Genomic DNA, 21,669 nt, shown 5'->3' on the forward strand with positions numbered 1-21,669 from the left:
AAAATATGGCGTTATTCATAAGTGCCATACAAACCTCAATTAGCTATTGATCGTTTGTCTTAATCTGTCTGTTTTGACTTATGTATTTTTAAGAAAGGGATAAAACATAAATTAATTAATTGAAGCTTGTAGAGTTTTATGAATAAGGGGTAAGAGTGTATTTTTGTAGGGCAATTATTGGCATGAATTAAGTCCAGAGCACTGCCGATAGACCCGTCTCAAAGCTTCTACTCGTTAATCATTGACGTATATCGCAGGACTGGCCTTACGGGCAATAAGAATGAGGCATGAATGGGGCCAGTACAGCGGTGTGACAACGTTACAACGCGATTGGTTGATGAGTTCGCGTCACGCGTTGCGTTATTCGTGAGTGAACCCGCTGAACTATTACCATGTTTAGTGCACGTAAGGCCCCTCCCGAGATATACGCCAATGCGTTACGTGTGTAAGCAAACTTTGACGCTCTGCGGAACGCGTTGTGTGAAACATTTTATTTCTGCAATCTCTAGACTTTAATTTTAGAATACGATTAGTATTTTTGTATAATAATAATAATTAATAACGCTTGGATTGTGCAGAATCTATTATTATATTAATGTTAAATAATAGGTAACGTTAAATAATTGTAAGGTTATTTAATATAAATTAATTATTTTTTAATGATGAGAGCATTCAGTGATTTGCGTTCTCATAAACCTTATTGTAGTAAAAGAACTATGTCGAGATGTCTGTTTCATAGTGCAAGTTCAATTACGAAACGAGTGCAGTTAAGTTTATTGAAGACTTGTGTGGACTAAAAGCGTGTGACTTAAACTCTATTTTTATATCACAAAAAATTAATTTCCCAATCTAATCTACTTATCCTATCCTACCTACCTACCTTACCTATCTGTCAGGTTTCATAATAAAATTATAGTTAGATTGGGCAGACTGGGATATAAAAATTGAGCTTAGATTTAGCTTTAGTTGTACTTTTTATTGTATACTTTCAAGTATGTACTTCTTAGTCCCTGTATGTACGACTAAGAAGTACATACTTGAAAGCTAGAGGTGCGCACTGGAATTCACCCAGGTTTGACAACTTTTAAATGTTTAAAGGCAAACATTTATTGTATTTTCTAGTCTACTTCACGAGAATCTGTACGAGTTTGTTAAATATTTATAAATATACGTTTTTACGATTTGTTGAAGTATTATTTCTGTCATTTAGGCATCGGAGTTTTTGTCGCATGGTAAGACTAATAGCAAGCTATGGAGTCGACATTTGCCATAAATGTAAACTCTTATTCATACTCATACTCATGATTAATTTTATTTAATATGAGAACAGATTACTAAATAGTTACTACGTATATGAGTTTAATTTATTAAACCTCATTTGTTGCAATAGAGCCGAAAGTGAATGGAACTGTCACCTAAGAAAATAACCTTCCGCAATTAAAAAAGTTATGAATTAATTCTATCACTATTGTCATTGATTAGTTGTTTACTTGAAAAATATTTTACGTTTCAACATGTGTCCGTCTATACTTTCATACTTATTTAAACGAGAAATTGGAAAGATTAATCAGATGTGCGATTTGGTCGAATCAATTTTATCAGCGGTCAGTACCTACATAACATTAGGTCTTCCGCAGCGATGTAGTTTGTATAGTTGTTTGTTAAAATAGTTGAAGTTATGAATTCATAATGTAATAGAAAAATATTATTTTTTATATAATTTGACTAAGATAATATACACGACTGACCGCTCTAAAGGCATTTTAAGATAAATTAAATAAATGAGTATGAGTATGAATAAGAGTTTACATTTATGGCAAATGTCGACTCCATAGCTTGCTATTAGTCTTACCATGCGACAAAAACTCCGATGCCTAGCCGCATTTACAACATAACCATAGAGAAAAAAATACATAGAGTGCTCACTCCATACATCAGTTTTAGTACCAAAAAGACTATTAGCATCGAGTAGCGGAACTATCAGTACTGCTACATCTATTGTCAAGTAGCAGTACTGATAGTTCCGCTACTCGATGCTAGATGTAGGCACTGAAATTAATAGTCTGAACTGATGTATGGAGTGAGCACTCTTGTCTTACTATATTTCTCTATGACATAACTAAACACTGGCAGACCTTGTCTTGTTGTAATAAGGTTTATAACCAGTCGACTTCGATTGCTATTTTACGCTCACTCAGATAATTATAAGATCCAAACACAGAGCCCTAGTCTCAGGTCTCTGCACACAGGGCTAGTGTCAGGTCCAGTAGGAAAGGTAACCGGAGCAAACGAGGCCGAGGCCAGCCCCGGAGCAAGATCTGGGTCTTCTCCATGCTATCCACTATGGCACCCAGTTTTTTTAAACGTTGTATGGAGAGTATAAACCCACGGCGTAGGTATGTTGCCAAAGTAGTAAGCTTTGTGCTTTCAAGTAAGGTTTATACCTTATATAGTACTAACGATGTTGGTGTGTGCGTGACACCAACATACGTCAAACGGGGCTCAAATGTTTTAAGGATAAAGAAAACGACAAAATTTTAAAGTGATTTCATTATTGCAATTTTTTTGTTCAATTATAACAATTTATATAATTCGGTCTACGTCGCTTAGGTCGATCTACTCCGGCGGAAGGGGCAGGTCGTCATCATACTCTTCAACGTTTTTCTTCCTGCCTTCTGACCGGTGCACGCTCCGGTTCAGTGACGGCACTTCTTGGATGGAATCTCCGGAATGTCCCCTATAACAAACAATCGGCGTAAGAATAGGCTTAAGGCGCTTATCACACTGCCACCGTATGTCGTTGCGAAGTGTGACGCGACGAATCCGCGTACGGCGACGACGGTACGATAGTGCGGTTTTCTCCGAAGCTGTGATGCGTGACGAATTGCGTTTATGAACTAAAATCCGTACGGTACCTACTATGGAGCTCGGTGTGGCATACCCTGCGGCGCGCACCGCGTCTCCATCCGAAAGCAAGTATCGTCGTCGCTTCGCACGGAGAGGCGTAGTCAATGTGTATGTATGTATGTATAAACTCTTTATTGTACAAAACACATAACACAAATTTATGGCACAGGATAGGCAGTACAAAGGCGAACTTATCCCTTTAAGGGATTTCTTCCAGTTAACCTTTGAGTAGATGAGAATTGATGAAGAACGGTAGACAAATATAGCACTGAGTACAATAGACTAGAGGAAAGTCAATAAAATTATACAAGAGGGCGAAAATAAATAATATATATATATATATATGTTATAGGTACCATGCGGTTTTTGCATACAAATCAAGATTCTACAGTACCTACAAAGTAAAAAATCGCAGCACCGGACGTCGTTTCGAAGTGCGAAGCAGTGTGATAGCCGCCTAACAAACATTTCATTCAACTTCCGTCTGCGGCCAATCGATGCAATCGTATACCTAAAGATACATTTAAAAATCTAACATTGACTGCAAGGTGCCCCAATTTGTGTGAAATACCGTACGTTCCGTTTCATCATAATAAGGTTCAGGTCACGACGAGGTCGCGGTCGCGGGTCACGTATTAGCGTAAAGTTATCCGGAGCAGCGCACTCAACTGCGCTGTTCTTACTGCGCATTTACCATACCAATTGTATGCGTATGCATGAAGGTGAAATGTTTTATTAATTAGCAAGTTCAATAATCAGACGGTTGGTCCCGTGACATCATCGGCGCCATGCCGTAGTTACTCTAAACTGAATATTGTCAACCTTATTACCTAGGTGTAAAGTGTATAATAGAATGATTTTAGCTACCGCGACATGCTTGACAGTGTGGAGCTCCGGATGTAACTTGTTGTAATATTACGTCAGTAATATGTAGATGTAATCGATTTATATTATTGCGTCTTTCACACGAACATAAATAGAACTGATAGATAAAATCGGGAGCTATGCGGAAATGGGGTCATTAACTGAAAAAAATAGCAATCTATTTATAGACTTCTGAATTCTGAAACGCATTTAATTCAGTATATTATATGTCACCGGCTATATGTATAATACAGGTAGTAGTATAATACGTATACACTATTGTATATAATACCTAGCAAAAACTTCTATACATTGTCTGGCCCAGCTGGGGCAATGTTACATATTTTACCTAATGTAATGTATACAATTCCCAGGGATTGTATAGAGTAGGTACCTGCTGGTACACCGGCAATGTGTAAAATAAGGAAATACGCTGCGTTAACGGAATAATTCCACCCAGCTAAGTACTCAGGACGCCATGAACCTACTTTCCGTTCTGTGTGCGACTTCAAGTTCAGTGCGAAATGAGTAGAGGTAAGATAACTCACGTGTAGTGATGGGTAGGACATCAGTTTAAAATGAGTTTGTATGAGTACCTCATTTTCTAAAATGAGGTGTTACAATGTCTTACTTCAAATGAGGTGAGGTACTATATTTTCAGCGTCGACTATTCCATGAATTCCAACAGCGACATTTTTTTAAATGTATATTCATTTTTATGTATTCATCACTTCCTTTATAAATAAATAAATCTATCTATCTATATATTGTTATACGCTACAGTATTATAGGTAGTGGTTTGTGATGCGCGCGAGTAAATGAGTATAATGAATAGAGGAGTGAAGTAAGACATTTTTGCGGTACGAAGTATTGCGACAAATTTACAAAATGAGTGGTACAAATGAGGTGCCTCACGAGTGAGCGACTCAACACTACTCACGTGTGTCCTCGGGAGAGGGCGCTGCGGCGCGAGTCGCCGGTGCGCGACGCGGGCGCCGCGGGCGTGGTCGGCGCCGCGCCAGCGCTCTCCACTCGACCTGCAGCAGAGAAAAGCTTGTATTAGTTGTAATACAAACTGAAGCCTCATTTTAACACCTAGGGTTCCGTAGATTAAATGGACTGGCAGCCTGTCCGCTTGTATGCCTCATCTTAGTAGTACATTTAATCATACAAGCTTCTACCCTCGCGGGTAGATACATACATAGATTTCCCCGGGACTCAATCTTTGTATGTATCTCCAATTCTCAATAGGTACTAAAATTAATTTGAATCGGTTCAGCGGTTTAAGGCGATCTTCACTATAGATGCGAATTCGTAACCGAGTTACTTTCGCATTTATAACATTACTAATACCTAGGGATTTAACTATGTTATTGAATGATGTACTTACACATCAAATATCTCCGTTTAGGTACAGTACAGTCAGCAAAACTATACATAGGAAGATGATATGTAATATATGTAAGTACCTACTATAAATGAAAAGCAAAAGTGCCACACCTTCAAAAAAGTGAGGCCCTACTTATCATAAAACATCAACAAAAATCACGTCAGTGTTTGCTCTGGCGACCTTCAAAACGACACAATCATGCAAATTTATACATTTGTCTGAGACAAACACAAACCAGCTTCAACAAATAAGATGAGATGACATTTCTTTATATACATATGTTTTTCATCAGGCATTTTTGTAGATAACTTTTATTAAACTATGCCGATAGTTTAATAAACATGGCATGGTCATAAGAGGTTACCAATACCACAGCATAAATAAAACCTTAAACACTCATTGCAAGACTAAATTGGAGTATACCTAAGCCACATTTTGTTTCACACCTAGTCTTACCTCGAAATTGATCTATAGGAGACTGGCTAGCACCTGATGATCCGCTGCCAGCAGAAGGTATAGAGGCTGCAATAGAAATTGTTTCCGTTAGTAAAATTTTAAAGATTTTATTTATCCGCCAAGTCGAGCAAAACAAAGAGGCACGGCCGTACCATCCTTTTCTCGAAGCGATTCAGGCCATTTTCGACGTCCTGTAATTTTGTGCTGGCTGAAGCTAGAACCCTGAATTTTCAGTAATATTTTAATATATATACTCAAAAACATTCAATTTGAACTTGTAGTTTAAGAATTATTGTACGTCAAAGTTCCTTATTTTCGACACTGACAAACTCACTCGCTCACTCACGATCATCATAATTCTAAGGTAGGTCTGCATAACAAGCTTCAAATTTTAAACATTAGTAGTTTTCAGCTCATCAAGCCATAGAAAAACTAAAATATTGCAATATCAGTCACGTTTTAAAGATCTAAGAACTGCATAAGTAAGTTTGTAATCAATCCCATATAAATATATGCTATTACAAAGTTACTGTTGCAGTTCCTACATATAGTAGGTAAAGTAAACTACGATGTACGTGTATAGTCTGCAGTAAAAAGTAATGTGTAAAGTCCGAGACGAAATCATGCCTCGAATTCAAAGACAAGTGATATAGTCTGCGGCAAAAAGTAATGTGTGAAGTCCGAGACGAAATCATGCCTCGAATTCAAAGACAAGTGATATAGATGGCGCTGGACGGTTCCATACATTATGGGCTATTATTGGGTTGGATAACTCTAGTCAAATTTGACAATTCAGTATCCACTAGGCACATGGCGCAGCACAGCGCCATCTAGTTCGTCTATCAAACTACAGGGCATGTATTTTCTAGGACTATTTCTCTATTACAATCAACAACTCACTTGTATAGTATAGTATAATGGAATAAATAAGTAGTTTTTGTGTTCCATGGTATAATGACGTACCTCGTTCAGTTTGCTTGAGCCTGGCCTGCGCGCGCTGCAGCTCCCGCGACCAGGCGCTCGTCTCCGCGAGCCCCTGGTCGCCGCACAACTTCACTATCAGCTTCAAACCTAAAAGCGTCATCGTGTCGTGTTAGCTGAAATAATCCATTCCTCCCCAGAGAACCATTTTCAGTAACATTCCGTAACTGAGTACGCAGTTTGTGTCGACACGAGTAACATTTTTAGTTACATTTCGGTCGCACTGTGGTCGCAGCAACCAAAAGTAAGGAAGATTTGACACAACAAAAACGGTTTCATTTGAGTAACTCGGTTACCACACAAAGTGCACACATGTTTCATCGCACACCGAATTCGATTCCAATTGTAAACAGCAATACATTTTTCTATTTACGTACAAATCATTAAAAAGGTTCTTCCACCAAGACAGAAATTAGAAAAAATCTCGAACAATAAAAATTAACAGGAAGGCGATATATTTTTTTTCCTTACGTCAAGGAAATGTATCTGAAAGGGGCTTAACTCGCCTTCAAGTCGCATGCCATTTTCAATACGTTGCGGTATTTGAGCGGTCGATTTAATTTGTTGCACCTACTTAGTTTAAAAAGTATCGCATTTCCTATACAATTATTGGTGACGATCACTGTGGACCCCATAAAACATACATAACTGATCGAAAGTGTTTCTAGTTTCTACATACATTGCACGTTGTCGGGAAAGCGAGCGTTCATTTTCTTGAAGAGCGACAGCGCCTCCTGGTAGCGGCCGCTGGCGCGCAGACAACCGCCCATGAGCAGGCCCCATTGCGGCTGTAAATAGTCACAATGCTGTCACACATGTTGCCGTATGTTTATTTGAAAATACATTTGTGACGTTCCACGGGAAAAGGTACCTTATGGCACCTGGCGCTTACGTCGCATAGCGCCGCAATTGCATGTATTGAAACGGCGTTAATAATAGCGTAGGCGCCAACCGCCATAAGGTACCTTTACCCGTGGGACGTCACATTTAGCCGTATTGTATAAGTATACACACATATTCGTACATTTTCGAACAACTTTTTGAGCATAGTATAAAAAAGTTTATAGGGGAAGGTGCATGTCTTGGTACACTTTTTACTCTAGATGCCGTTTAAAAGAAAAACTAATTAAGATAAAAAAAGAATTAAACTCTTTTGAGTATTAGTTTGGTAATTTATCTTACTTCGGTGTTGATACTAAGCGATATTTAAAACTATGATGGTGTATCTACGAAATGGGATTTGTGCGAAGGTACCCCACTACGATTTGTACAACATTAATTTACCTACATTTCGCCGCTATACTTACTCAACCTCGTATCTGCAACACTCATTTGATGACAAAAACACCCGTATTCCGAATGAAAGAAAAGCGGCATTTCCATCAAATGATTGTTGCAGATATGAGGTTGAGTAAGTATAGCGACGATTTGGCACTCACGGTTCCAACAAAAAATTTGAACATGATTAAAAATAACAACCACTATGAGAGACAGCGAGTGCGCGGTGTCCTACTTTTCCTATAATTGTTTTTGTGATGGGCAACTCTGGGCTTTACAAATGTGAGCTCGGTCATAGAGAAATATAGTAAGACAAGAGTGCTCACTCCATACATCAGTTCAGACTATTAATTTCAGTGTCAACATCTAGCATCGAGTAGCGGAACTATCAGTACTGCTACTTGACAATAGATGTAGCACCGACCGGAAAGTCTTATGCTGTTGAGATAAGACTTTCCGGTCGGTGCTACATCTATTGTCAAGTAGCAGTACTGATAGTTCCGCTACTCGATGCTAGATGCTAATAGTCTTTTTGGTACTAAAACTGATGTATGGAGTGAGCACTCTATGTATTTTTTTCTCTATGGCTCGGTGTACTCACGTTGCTGGGCTGCAGCCGGGCGGCGCGGCGGTAGTACTGCAGCGCCAGCTCGGGCTCGCTGCCGCGCGCCTCGCCCGCCAGCCACTCGAGCGCGGACACATCGCAGGGCCATATCGCTTCCACCTGCATTGGGATCAAAACTAAGAAAGTCATTGGATTTAAAGGGAAGGTATTTTCTAACGAGGTACCTATTGCAGAGACCTGGCAAAAGTTCCGAGTCAGAAAATGCCGGTTTGCGCTGAAGCGCTTTTCTCAAACATGTGGAAACAATAAAAATATGTACATCTTATACGGGAGCGCGATCCCTTTTTTCACATGGTACCTACAGGTCATACAAATTACGACGTATATTTACAGTTAGTTAAAATTTGTACAAAAATTAAGTTATAAGGGTGAACGTACCCACCCAGTACCACCCGGTACTAGGTACATATTATAAAACCGTGTAAGATGTCTCAACTCTGTAGTGCTGCTCGTGGCGTAGCATTTTACAAAACTGTACCATAGAGAAAAAAATACATAGAGTGCTCACTCCATACATCAGTTCAGACTATTAATTTCAGTGTCTACATCTAGCATCGAGTAGCGGAACTATCAGTACTGCTACTTGACAATAGATGTAGCACCGACCGGAAAGTCTTATCTCAAGAGCATAAGACTTTCCGGTCGGTGGCTACATCTATTGTCAAGTAGCAGTACTGATAGTTCCGCTACTCGATGCTAGATGCTAGATGCTAATAGTCTTTTTGGTACTAAAACTGATGTATGGAGTGAGCACTCTATGTATTTTTTTCTATATGACTGTACTTATGTGTGGTGACTGTGTTGTACCTGTGCGGTCGCCGAATTAAAGTAAGGGTTGCCATGTAACCGAAAATTCAACAAGTCACTGTTATTGCACCGTCTGTGAGTGACGCCAGTATAATACATAGACAAATTAGAACGATGTATATTGGCGTCTTGCCTCTAAGTGAACTCTTTGAGCTTGAAACAAATACAACAAAAATATATTCTAGGCATAGTTTTGTAACGAAACCGTCAGTTAATTAAGAGAAAGGTGGCATAAAGGCAAAGACGGATACTACGTACGTCCTGGTAGTGATGCTTGGCGGTCTGCGTGTCGCCTATCTCACTGTACCACTGCGCCAGTGCGCAGGTCACGCCCGCGTCCCAGCTGCCGACTGTGTTGTACCTGCACAGTTACTATTTGATTCAGCGTAACCATAAGCGTTAGTATGTAAAATTTTACCTACTAGGGTAACTAGGGGCCAGGTGCACCACATTTTAGCGGACTGATCAACGTCGTTACATCAAGTTCAATCAAATTCAGCGACGGTTAGATGCAACCGACCCTTAACCCTTCGTATGTCTAAGCACTGATCAGTGCGCACGAATTTAAATCCATTGTTGAATACAATAGGTTTAAATTCGTTCGCACTGATCAGTGTTTGTACATACGAAAGGTTAATTACTTTGGGCCTATATGATTCCACAGTACACGGTAGGTACGTCATATGGTACCCGTCTAAGTGTAGCCTAAAACTAGGTCAAAATTTGGTTAATTTTTTAACACAAAAGACAATGGCCTCGCAAAGAACTGCCGCCCGGACTTCCACGATGTTTAAGGCCGCCTTTGGTGAGACGAGTAGCGTTTCTAAAATGGGCCGTATCTTGTCGCTACGCAGTATAGCCTGGCCAGTAATATATGATAATTGTCAAGAGGGCGCTGTTATTCTCATGTATAGGGTGACAATTCAGTGTAGTATGAAAAAATTAGTTCCAGTGAAATTCCGCAACATGGCGCACCCTCAATAGATCCTGGTTCACCTATACCTAGCCACAGCCACCCGGCGGTATGTATTGTGTACAGTACCAGTGGTCGGGCGCGGCGGGCTGGGGCGCGGCGCGGGCGCGGCGCGCGAGCGCGGCGGCGGCCAGCGCGCGCAGCGTGCCGCCCGCGCCGCCCGCGCTGCGCATGCGCGACCAGCGCGCCGTCGCGCCCGCGTGGGAGCTGCTACGCTCCAATGCCAGCGCTAAAAGCACAGAATACATTCTTGTTTATGTTTCTACTAACTAGACTGTCCGGCTCCGATCGATTTGTTTTTTTTTTTTATGTATATATCAGAGAGTAGTCTGAAATAAATAACAGACACGTATTATTTTTGCAGCCCGATCTCAACCTTTTGGGAGAAATTGGCCTAAAAAGTACTGAAAAAGTGACTGATTGATGAAGTCTGTCGAAAGAGTTGACAATACTTTAAAAGCCATCTGCAGTCTTACCTAAGTCGTGCATAGCGATGAGATCGGCGGGATCAAGATGGCTGGCCGCGGTGAGCTGCTGCGCCGCGTCCCGCCAGGCGTCGGCGTCGGCGTCGCCGGCGGCGGCGGCGGCGGCCAGCGCGGCGGTCACCCGCGCGGGGCACGAGTACGGGTCGTCACGCGACGCAGACTCGCTCAGCGACCGAGCTTCCGCGAAATTTCCCAACTGGAATTAAGAGGGGGCGTAAAATCAAGAGATTTGAAGGGAACGAAAGATATGCCACGCCGTGGGAAACTTGCGACGGATGATATGGCCATTGCGCGTGTTCTTATATTTTACTTCAGTACCTAACTAAATATACTTACTTCTGTTTTAAATTTTGCTCGTCACGTCCCTCGGCTATAACACTATTTTATGCAAAAATTAAACTTAAACTGCGCTGCGACACCATTTTCCATTGCGCTGACTAGACGCCGACGCTCAAAATACTCTAGTATAAGGTCTCCCTCTTCTATGGATGTGTCTGTCTACTCGTAAGTAGCTATTACAATGACTCGTCGAGTTAAACCCTAGAGACCCGCGGGCGCAATATCACGTTCAATAAAAATTCAATTTTGAATGCTTCAAGATCTTATTTTGTCTGGGATTTATTAGAGGATAATTGAACGCGCGGAGGTACCGCATAAGCTAGGAACGCCGCGTCCGCGTTCGCCTCGGCGCGCAGCACTCGGTCGCCGGGGTGCGCGCGCGCCACGGCCTTGAGCCGCTGCAGCGCCCTGAGCCCCGCCGACAGCGGCGCGCGGCCCAGCGCTCGCAGCGCCGCCAGCGCGCCGCCCAGCTCCAGCCGCGCGCCCGCCGCGCCGCCCGAGTACCCGCGGAGCGCCTCCACGCACCACGACATGCCGCTGCGACAACGTATACTCTATATTAACACTTTCGCAACCGGGCAAAAAACGGCGCACTACCCCAGAAACCGGTCGTCTATATCTGCGTACAAAACAACCCGCTGGGCGGGTTGTCCGGCATCTGAGCAAACATTACGAGTGCCTACCAGGCGGGTTCTCGGTAGTCGAAGTGTTAACAGCGTTCCTGGTGTTAGATAGATAGATAGAAAGATCTTTATTGTACAACCGTGTTACAGAGGTGTTAAATAGTAGTTACATGTGAGTTTCAACGGTAACCCAACTCGGGTATACAATGCACACTTAAAACTAACTTAAAACTAAGAAACACATAACTATTGTACACATACATAGCATGTACGAATTATTGATATTTATTGTTAACAAGTTTTTTTTCACATAAACATTATTTTTTTCTATTCTATTCTATATCTATGCAGAGTAGACAGTATCATGATTCATGAAGAATATAATTCAAAGAAATTGAGAGAATAGAATTCATTCTTTATAAGCCATTTTTTTGTTGCACCTCCCGAGAGACCCCCAGGAGAGAGCGCCTCTGATGGGCAACGTAGCTGCCGGCGTCAACGTGGCATAGAGTGGCAGCCGTAGCTATTGCGAAGAAGACCTTCAACATTTTAATATGAACTAGCGACCCGCCCCGGCTTCGCACGGGTTAACAAATTATACATAAACCTTCCTCTTGAATCACTCTATTATAAAAAACCGCATCAGAATCCGTTGCGTAGTTTTAAATATCTAAGCGTACATAGGGACAGACAGACAGCGGGAATAAGCGACTTTGTTTTATACTATGTAGTGATTTTACGACACTTTTTTGAATGTAAAAATAATACGTGTTAAAGTTTCACTGTTTTACGTACTTAGCCACAATAAATAAATCTTTGGGGACAATCTTATATGGATTAACCTAGCAAATATTCATATCTTATATGTACCTTTAAACGAGCAATTCTTGTATATTTATTTATTTATATGTATATAATTTTGTATATACCGGAGGAACGTGATGTGAAATTAATAACATGTTATTTCTAAGTATGTTATCCCTAGTACATATCTCTTGATCACACTTATCAACTAACGATATGTTGTTTATTTCTAATCAAAGTCTAGATTTTATCACACCTCGTGGCGTGATTGTCGATATCTTAACGTATTTATAATTTTGCTAATTGTTTACTTGAATATCGAAGCTTAACAGTACATCCTGATCCTAATTTATAGGTACCTATTAACTCGTATTGTTTTTACAGTAGGAATTAATTCACAATAGAAAAGTCTAAAACACTCCATCCATTTTATCTGATTAGATGATTACCTACTCCAAGCCATAATAATGTTTCATTATATACCTACCTAAGATATTATTATTATTACAGGGATACGTTCGCCTTTGTTGTATTTAATTGACTCTGTAATTGTGTTTCTCGTGTTTTTGTTTCTATGTGCAATAAAGTATATACATACATACATACATTATTATATAGGCATGTGTTTATAATGGTGACTAAATGGTAGGTATCTAGATCAGTAATCAAAACAAGCATACTGATGTTGTTTGCCAACGGTCTTATTATCACGTTGACTTCCTGTATCTAGGCGTAAGTGACACGTGCAGAATTCTCAGATAAAAAAAACTATTTACATACAATTTGACCTTCCCTCTTATTTATCTATAAAGCATGCATCTACATGCATGGTACATGGTACCTACGTACCTACTTCAGCTCGCCAGTTCGCGGCATAGCTCAAAGATCCTGAAGGCTCAGGTAATAAAGTAGATGCGTGAACTCAAATTCGAGATACGTTATCAGGCGTGGCTCACTCCGCGATTTCGTCGCGTCGCTACAAGTACCTACAAGTACATGCGGCCCACACCAATTTTGGTGTCTAGCCATAGTAGCCACCAGGGATGTAACGGATGTGGTTTTATCGGAACCGAAAGCGGAACCAGATATTTTAAATTTAGTTTATCGGAACCAGAAACGGAATCGGAACCGAAAACGGAACCGGAACCAGAACCGGAGCCTAAGTCAGTACTATCAGTAGGTATACATTACACAACACAACACATACGAATAGGTACTTTAAATTCAAAAACACGGATATACAGAACATCTAATTACTGCAGCACGTGGCAAGCGGGGCTATGAGCGAATGACTGGTATAAACCTGTTTGTTTTTGATGTACATCGCTCATGTCCCGCTGCCGCGCTAAGCATTGACATCCGATATAACTTCCGTTTCAAAAGTAACGGAACCGGAACAGAAACGGATGTGTAATACCAAACGGAAGTTCCGACTTAACGGAAACGGAAACGGAGCTCCGTAACATCCCTGGTAGCCACCGCTACGGAACGGACGCCAGAGGGGCTACCGCGAAAACCGAATTTCGCAAATTGCGGGGATCTTTCTCTTTTACTCCAATGAAGGTGTTATTAGAGTGATCGAGAAAAAAGCCCGCAATTTGCGAAATTCGGTTTTCGCGGTAGCCCCTCTCCTCGTGCGCCACCTAGCGGTCATATCTGTCGTAATAAACGCGTTTCGTTAGAGAGTGAATCTTCTGTACGTAGTACTATTATTTATTCTGTGACGTTTATTGCCGACTACTGAGACATCAAAGAAATATTTACACTTTTGTACTTTAGTCCTTTGTACAGTCTGGTTCATAAATATGTATACATGTCATCATCATCATCAATGTTAAGAGGGCCTGGCCCTCTGTCGTTGCAGCATTTTCCATTCCAGCCTATTCTAGGCTTTCGTTTTTACTTCTTGGTATGTGTGGCTACATCACCAAAAAAAAAATAATAATAAATAAATAATCGTTTATTCAGATGAAATAAACCCTAACATACATATTTTTTTCTTCTGCCAAACTGCAGGACAGTTTGTTGGCAGAGGGAACTCCCTTAAAACATAGATGGGCAAACTTAGCTACTTAGGCAATTGCTTAATTAATTGTTAACAGTAGGTACATCTGATTGCTTATGGTGGTAACTTTAATTTAATTTTGTCTAATAGAAACATTTTCATTTTAAATTTAAACATCCTAAATGATTTACATTCCCTTATATCATACGGTATTTCGTTATACAATTTTGGGATCAAGTACTTCCTACATCTTTTTCCATAATAATTTTTACCACAAGACGGAACCTCTAACATTTTTTTACTGATTGTTCTCGTGAACCTGGGGTGATTTACATAGTTTTTAAATTCATCCTTATTGAACTGCTCTAATGCCAGCAACATCCCTACTTCCTCATGAACCGGCAACATACGGCATTCCGCAAATAATTCCTCATAATTACTTTTTTTACAGCGATTTTTGATTTTTTTGTCCACTAGTAGTTTCATAAAGCGTATCTGTAACCACCATTGTACCATTGTTTTATCCGTGTCATATATGATATTCTGGGTCTTCCTCTTCCTCTCTTTTTCTAAATTCTGCCCTCCAGTATGATTTTATTAGCCCTTCGTGTCGTAGTATACATGTATTCACCTTAATGACTCGTGCACTCACCCCGTGTCGCCGTCGCGCTCGGCGGGGCGCACCAGCGCGGCGGCGGCGAGCGCGAGGCAGCGCTCGGCGTCGGCGGCGGCGCGCCGCGACCAGCGCGACAGCCGGTCCACGCGGACCACGTCGCGGACCACACACTCGTAGGAATCGGTCTCCTGGGAGCATTTAGGTCGTAATCAGGGATGTTGCGGATGCAGATTTTTCGACATCCGCGGATGCGGATATTTTAAGGCTCACATCCGCGGATGCGGATGCGGATGTCAAGATTAGGTACATAGAAAACGTCAAATATTACATTTTTAGTATTTTTTATATAAAAAAAAGAATAAACGTTTAGTATTTGAGCAAGAATATAGGTGCGTTATATTTAATAAACAGTAACTTGGCCGACTTTTCTGGATCTAGACGATTTCGTTATAGGTAATGACGTAATTACCTAGCACTTACGCCGCCGCTAAGACGTTCCTGTACCCACTTGTTCGACATCCGCATCCGCATAAGCTCCGCATCGATTTTATGCGGATGCGGATGCAGATGCGGATGTTGAAAATAATGCGGAAGTTCCGCGGTTGCGGATGCGGATGCGGATGTTCGCAACATCCCTGGTCGTAATTGCACTAACACCGCGAAAACTAGGAATCGTGATTACAGTAAATAGAGCTAAAATCAGATCATATTGACAGCTCGTACCTTAATCTCTAAAAACCAGTGTGTGGTCGACTACCGAAAGCGACTTAGACGTATTAGGCTCATTAGCATACGTCGGGGTTTTTGGTGCGGGAATGTTTCACACTGCCCTAAAATAGGTAGTCTGTGCGGAAAAAGAAGAGTCGTTGAATGTATTGGGTCCCATACATTCCACGACTCTTCTCTTTTCGCACAGATTCTAAAAACTGTTAAGACCGATACTAAGTATTTTAACATTTTAAGCACATTTGGAGTTTACTACCAATTTTTTAGAATGCTTACGTCATCGACGGTGATATCCTGGTGGTACGTGGGCGGCTCGACGTCCAGCATTGCGTGGAAGGCTGCCTTGCCGCCTTCCGCGTCGTTCAGGGCCACCGAGCACAGGACTAGGTGCAAACCTAAAATAATAACATGTACGTAGTGGCAATTCAATGGCTAAACTCAAGGTTCTTTATAATATAACAGGTATTTACAGACTAAAATGTCATAAATCACTTTTTCAAAGACTACGACTGTGAACGCCTACGAAAGTGGAGGTAGGAGATTGGCGTTTCCAAACCATCGTCACTCGGTTAGGCCTGGATCTTTATCGTTCTTGCAATTTTCAAATGCTCTCATTTCATCTATCGTTCGGGCATGTAACGCAACAGAAACGGAAAGTGACTTCTGGGAAGGGTTGCAGTAGATTAATGGACCAAAGCCCTAACCCTACATTTCCCTCAACACATGTGTCAGAGAAGCTTCAGCTCGGGATAAATGCAATGATATTAATTATATTATATAACTAGATAGGTTATACTCGTACTTGAGGAGTATAAAAAATACTTCCATATTGATTTCTGTGGCTGCGAAGAACTCGTTGTTAAACGTAAGCTCGTCTCTTTCTCTTTCGGTATGCGGAAGCTCATCAGCACGTGCACACATCTCGCTTGCCCAGGTGCGACCAAATGCAACTTGTACAATTTGTCACAGGATAAGCGCTTCAATTTTGGAACGCCTATAACCTATCTAGGATTATAAATCATTGGATAAATGGCGTAGAATCGTTCGTCGTGACAAATGCTCTGCCAGAGTAACCGGACAAAAAAAAGAGACAAGTTTTAATCTTACATCTATAACACTAGTTATCCTATAGTAACTTTATCCTGTAGGTTAGGTACTAACCTATCCTGTGGAATGAACTGTCGCCTGCGGTATTTCCTGACCGATACGACCTTCAAAACTTTAAGAAAAGAGCATATTCCCATCTTAAACGCCGGCAACGCACTTACAACCCCCCTGGTATTGCGGGTGACGGTAATCGCTTACGATCAGCCGATTCGTCTACTAGTTTTCCTCCGGACTATATCATACAAATAATCCACAACACATACATCCTCTTGTTGAGCTTACTGTGATTTCATGCCGATATGTGTGTGCCCCATAATATTGATTTAGGTATGTATGTATTGCAATAATTACCGGTCTGGAAATCGCCCTGCTCGTGCATGATGTGCTGGAAGTTAGTGACGGCGTCGCGGAACTTGCCCATGCGCACCAGCAGCAGCCCTATGTTGTGCATCACCTTCATCCTGCGCACGATAATGCAGGTAAGAGAGAATCATACTATCTTTGTCTTACACTAGTACTAGCACCCAAAAGAAGGATGAGTATAGTTTTTTTTGTTCTTATTTACTGACAAAATTGGTCTGACCAACTATACCTAGATCTGATTTTGTAAAAATTAAATAGAGACCACGGTTGTATGGAGAATCAGTCGTCCAATATCCTCCTAAACTGTAACGAAATAACCTTATTTCAGACCAATTTTGTCAGTAAATAAGAACAAAAAAAACTATACTCATCCTTCTTTTGGGTGCTAGTACTAGTGTAAGACAAAGATAGTATGATTCTCTCTTTCTATGTTTGAAATGAGATAGTCATTTGACAAACTATATATCACATCCAAAGAGGACAATGAGTAATATGTTTGTATGAAGAAGCGATCGTCCACTTTCTTGTTAAACACGTTTATTGACAACAGGGAGTGTGCAGGATTGGGGCTGATGGCAGCAAACAAAACAACCCTGTACACAGTAAATGAAGTATATTAATAAAAAATGTAAAAATAGAGGCGCTTGATGCGCGGACGCGACATGGTGTCATGCCGGTCGTTCGTGGAGTGTGAGTGGGGAGACAGCGGCCGCGCCGCTCCGGCGCCGGTGCCCGCCGCCCGCGCCCCGCAGCCCGGAATCGTCCTCCGGTCTTGTCGTCACGCAGTGGAGGCGTGAACAGGGTCCCCGCCTTGGAAGCCCTGGCTTGCAAGAGAATCATCCATTTCGCTATCTCGGACTGGCAGGAGGCAGACGCGGTTTACTGCCCTCTTCACCATGCCTCTGGCAGTTTTAAACTCCGCCACTCTGGTGATGCCGTCCTGGCCTTTATACAGTTGGTGCACTCGTCCCAAGCGCCACCGCATCGGTGGGACGTTGTCATCTTTAATTACGACGAGATCACCCTCCTTCAGCTCGTTCTGCTTCTCCCTCCATTTGGTCCGCAGCTGTAGCTCGCTCAGATACTCATCGTGGAAGCGGGTCCAAAAGTGTTGTCTCATCTGTTCTATTCTTTGATATCTGTTCGGACAATTTGTAGTAACAGGTGTCTCTGGTAAGGCGGTGAGTGAACGCCCTATCAGGAAGTGCCCTGGAGTCAGAGGAGACAGATCAGAGGGATCTGACGTCAGAGGGGTCAACGGCCGAGAATTTAGGATACTTTCAATTTGAGTGAATAGTGTCGTTAACCCTTCGAACGTCAGACTAGAATTACCAATTACACGTTTTAATAGTGACTTTGCCGATTTTATCCCTGCTTCAAAGATACCTCCAAAGTGAGGTGAATACGCCGGACTGAAGTGAAATTTGATGCCCTTATCATGGGCGGCCTCAGTCATGGCCTTTTGGCTTGCTCGCAACATTTTACCCAACTCGTTACAGGCTCCCACGAAGTTGGTGCCATTATCACAATAAAGGTCATGAGGCCTGCCGCGGCGTGATATAAATCGACGGAAAGTCATGAGAAAGGCTTCAGTACTCAGACTGCTCACTACTTCCAAGTGAACAGCCTTGGTACTGAGGCATACAAACAGACATAACCAACATTTGGATAACTTGCAGCCCCTGCCTTGACGATTTGCAATTAAAAAGGGACCTGCAAAATCCATACCCGTTACTGTAAACGCGTAAGTTAGTGTAACTCGAGGAGGAGGCAAGTTACCCATCATGGGCTGGATTGAGTTGCCTTGAATACGCACGCACACTATACATTTTCTAAAAGTGCTACGCGCAAGATTTCTTCCCCCTATAGGCCAATATTGGTCTCTGACAATATTTAATAGCAATTGAGGACCACAGTGCATGTGGCTCTCATGCTCCTTTCTAAATAAAAGTTTAGTAAAAGGGTGTTTTGAACACAACAATATTGGGTGCTTTTTAGAATATTCACAAATCGATCCTTGTATACGTCCTCCAACTCTAATCAGGTCATGCTCATCCAAGAAGGGATTGAATGCTAACATTTTGGACTTACGATGTACAGGCCGACCTTGCTTGAGGCACTGGAGGTCGTCTGCGAATGAATCCCTTTGGCTGACCTTGATGAGAGTTCGAGTAGACTTATTTAATTCGTCACTCGATAAAAAGCCGCTTTGACGTGCATTTATTGCTTGTCTACAGTTAAAAATAAACCTTAAAATGTATCCTACCACGCGAATCATTCGGTGGAACTTGGAAAACCGATCAAAGTCGAATGACGGCTGCTTTGAGACTAAGCAAGTATAAACCTTTAATTCTGGCAGCTCGACGCTGCTTATTTTAGTGCTAGGCCACTCATTCTCGGGTTTCATCAAGAATGAAGGACCTTCGAACCACATATTAACATTTTGCAACTGGCTCGGGCTGATGCCTCGCGAGGCAATATCTGCCGGATTCATATCCGTAGGTACATGATTCCACGAAGATTTGTCAGTAAGCTCGTGTATTTCATTCACTCTATTGTAAACGAACTGTTTGAGATTGTTTGGATTCACATTCTTGACCCAACCTAATACAATAGTACTATCACTCCAAAAGTATTTTTTGTGAAAACTGCATGTGAGTGACTGACATACCTTCGCGCTCAATTGAGCTCCAAGCAAAGCAGCAGCCAATTCGAGCCTCGGAATAGTCGATTTTTTTACTATCGGTGTGACCCGGGCTTTAGCACAGAGCAACTTTACTGAAACATTGCCCTTCGAGTCCACACAACGTATATAAATGCAAGTTGCGAATGCATTCTGGGATGCATCCGCAAAGCAATGAAGTTGTATCGATGCCGGTGAGTCTTGCATGACAAAGCGTGGAATCCTTATGTCTGCAATTTGATGTATATTGGATATGAAATTATTCCACTCTTTGTTCATATCGCAAGGCACCGGATCATCCCACCCGAGTCCAGAAAGCCAAAGCTTCTGCAGCAACATTTTGGGTACTATTGTGCAAGGGCTTAGCAAGCCAAGTGGATCAAATATCTTGCAAGTAGCTGACAGAATATTTCTCTTCGTGGACACGGGCTCATTATCGAAATCAACTAAAAAGTTGAAATTATCTTGTGAAGGACACCAATTCAACCCAAGCACTGATGATTGGTTTTGTAAATTTGAATATTGGTCGTTTGCTTGCGATAAATTCTTTTCATCACAAGTGGTTGAAGTGGGGTCGTTCGCAAATATACATGGTACATTTGTTCGAAATTTTCTCAGCGGGAGACAAGCTTCGGCTAACTTGTCAACCACTGAATCGCGTATGCGTTTTAATTCAGTCAAATCATCACTGCCAGTAATGAGGTCATCGCAATAAAAGTCATTTTTAATTACATCTGCAATTTTAGGATCTGTGCATTCCTTTGAAAGCTGAACTAAACATCTGAAGGCTAAAAAGGATGCTGATGCCGTGCCATACGTGACAGTGTTGAGTTGCAGTGTTCTCAATGGTTGAGATTCGTTATCTCTCCATAATATCAACTGTAAATGACGTTGAGATTCGTCCAATGAGATCTGACGATACATTTTGGCTATGTCGCCAGTAAGAGCAAACTTATGTTGACGAAATCTCAGCAAAATAGACAATAGGTCATTTTGCACCACTGGGCCCACGTACTGAATGTCATTCAATGATTTACCTGATGTGGTGCGAGCTGATCCATTGAAAACTGTACGTAATTTGGTAGTTTCGCTTTTTTCCCGTAACACAGGGTGGTGGGGGAGATAATTGCCATTTGGTGGCCTTTCTATTTCAGTCAAGTGGCCCAGTGTTGCATATTCTTGAATAAATTCACTATACATTTGTTTTACAGTAGGCTGCTTTCGAAAGCGCCGTTCTAAATTGAAAAAACATCTTTTAGCTAAAGCAAATGAGTCTCCCAGGACCTCTGGGGACTCTTTCAATGGCATTGAAACTTGAAATCGACCGGAGTCTAACCGGATTGTGTTTTTTACAAACAATTCTTCACATATTTGATCATCAGTGGAACATAACTTAGTGGGTGTGGTAAATGTTTCCAACTCCCAGAACTTGGAAAGTGAATCCTTGATCTCTTGGCTAAAATTACACAATACTTTACCTTGCGGCAAAATAGGTGTGGCAGGGCACATGGGACCCGCTACCAACCAACCTAACTTTGAGTAAACTAGCGTAGGTCCGTTCTCGCCTAATGTCTTTTGATACCCAGCCTTAACAATATTCCACATTATGTCGGCCCCGATTAAAATATCAACTTTGT

The 21,669-nt window shown here is 41.6% G+C and overlaps 1 protein-coding gene across 1 annotated transcript in view; it reads right to left on the reverse strand.

The window, feature by feature from the left end:
• Positions 1-2,535: 2,535 nt before the first annotated feature.
• LOC134662458 (intraflagellar transport protein 88 homolog) overlaps positions 2,536-21,669 on the reverse strand; it is a 29,562-nt gene continuing 10,428 nt past the window's right edge. The window contains exons 7-19 of the mRNA XM_063518686.1: positions 17,338-17,447; positions 16,156-16,274; positions 15,190-15,341; positions 11,417-11,642; positions 10,758-10,962; positions 10,351-10,510; positions 9,567-9,669; positions 8,478-8,600; positions 7,278-7,386; positions 6,581-6,688; positions 5,618-5,683; positions 4,712-4,808; positions 2,536-2,737 (exon numbers count right to left, since the gene is read on the reverse strand). Coding sequence (XP_063374756.1) covers positions 2,617-2,737; positions 4,712-4,808; positions 5,618-5,683; positions 6,581-6,688; positions 7,278-7,386; positions 8,478-8,600; positions 9,567-9,669; positions 10,351-10,510; positions 10,758-10,962; positions 11,417-11,642; positions 15,190-15,341; positions 16,156-16,274; positions 17,338-17,447 — 1,699 coding nt within the window. The 3' untranslated portion in view covers positions 2,536-2,616. The remainder of the gene's footprint in view (positions 2,738-4,711; positions 4,809-5,617; positions 5,684-6,580; positions 6,689-7,277; positions 7,387-8,477; positions 8,601-9,566; positions 9,670-10,350; positions 10,511-10,757; positions 10,963-11,416; positions 11,643-15,189; positions 15,342-16,155; positions 16,275-17,337; positions 17,448-21,669) is intronic.

The sequence above is a fragment of the Cydia amplana genome, chromosome 3 (assembly GCF_948474715.1).
Source record: "Cydia amplana chromosome 3, ilCydAmpl1.1, whole genome shotgun sequence".
Classification (NCBI taxonomy): Eukaryota; Metazoa; Arthropoda; class Insecta; order Lepidoptera; family Tortricidae; genus Cydia; species Cydia amplana.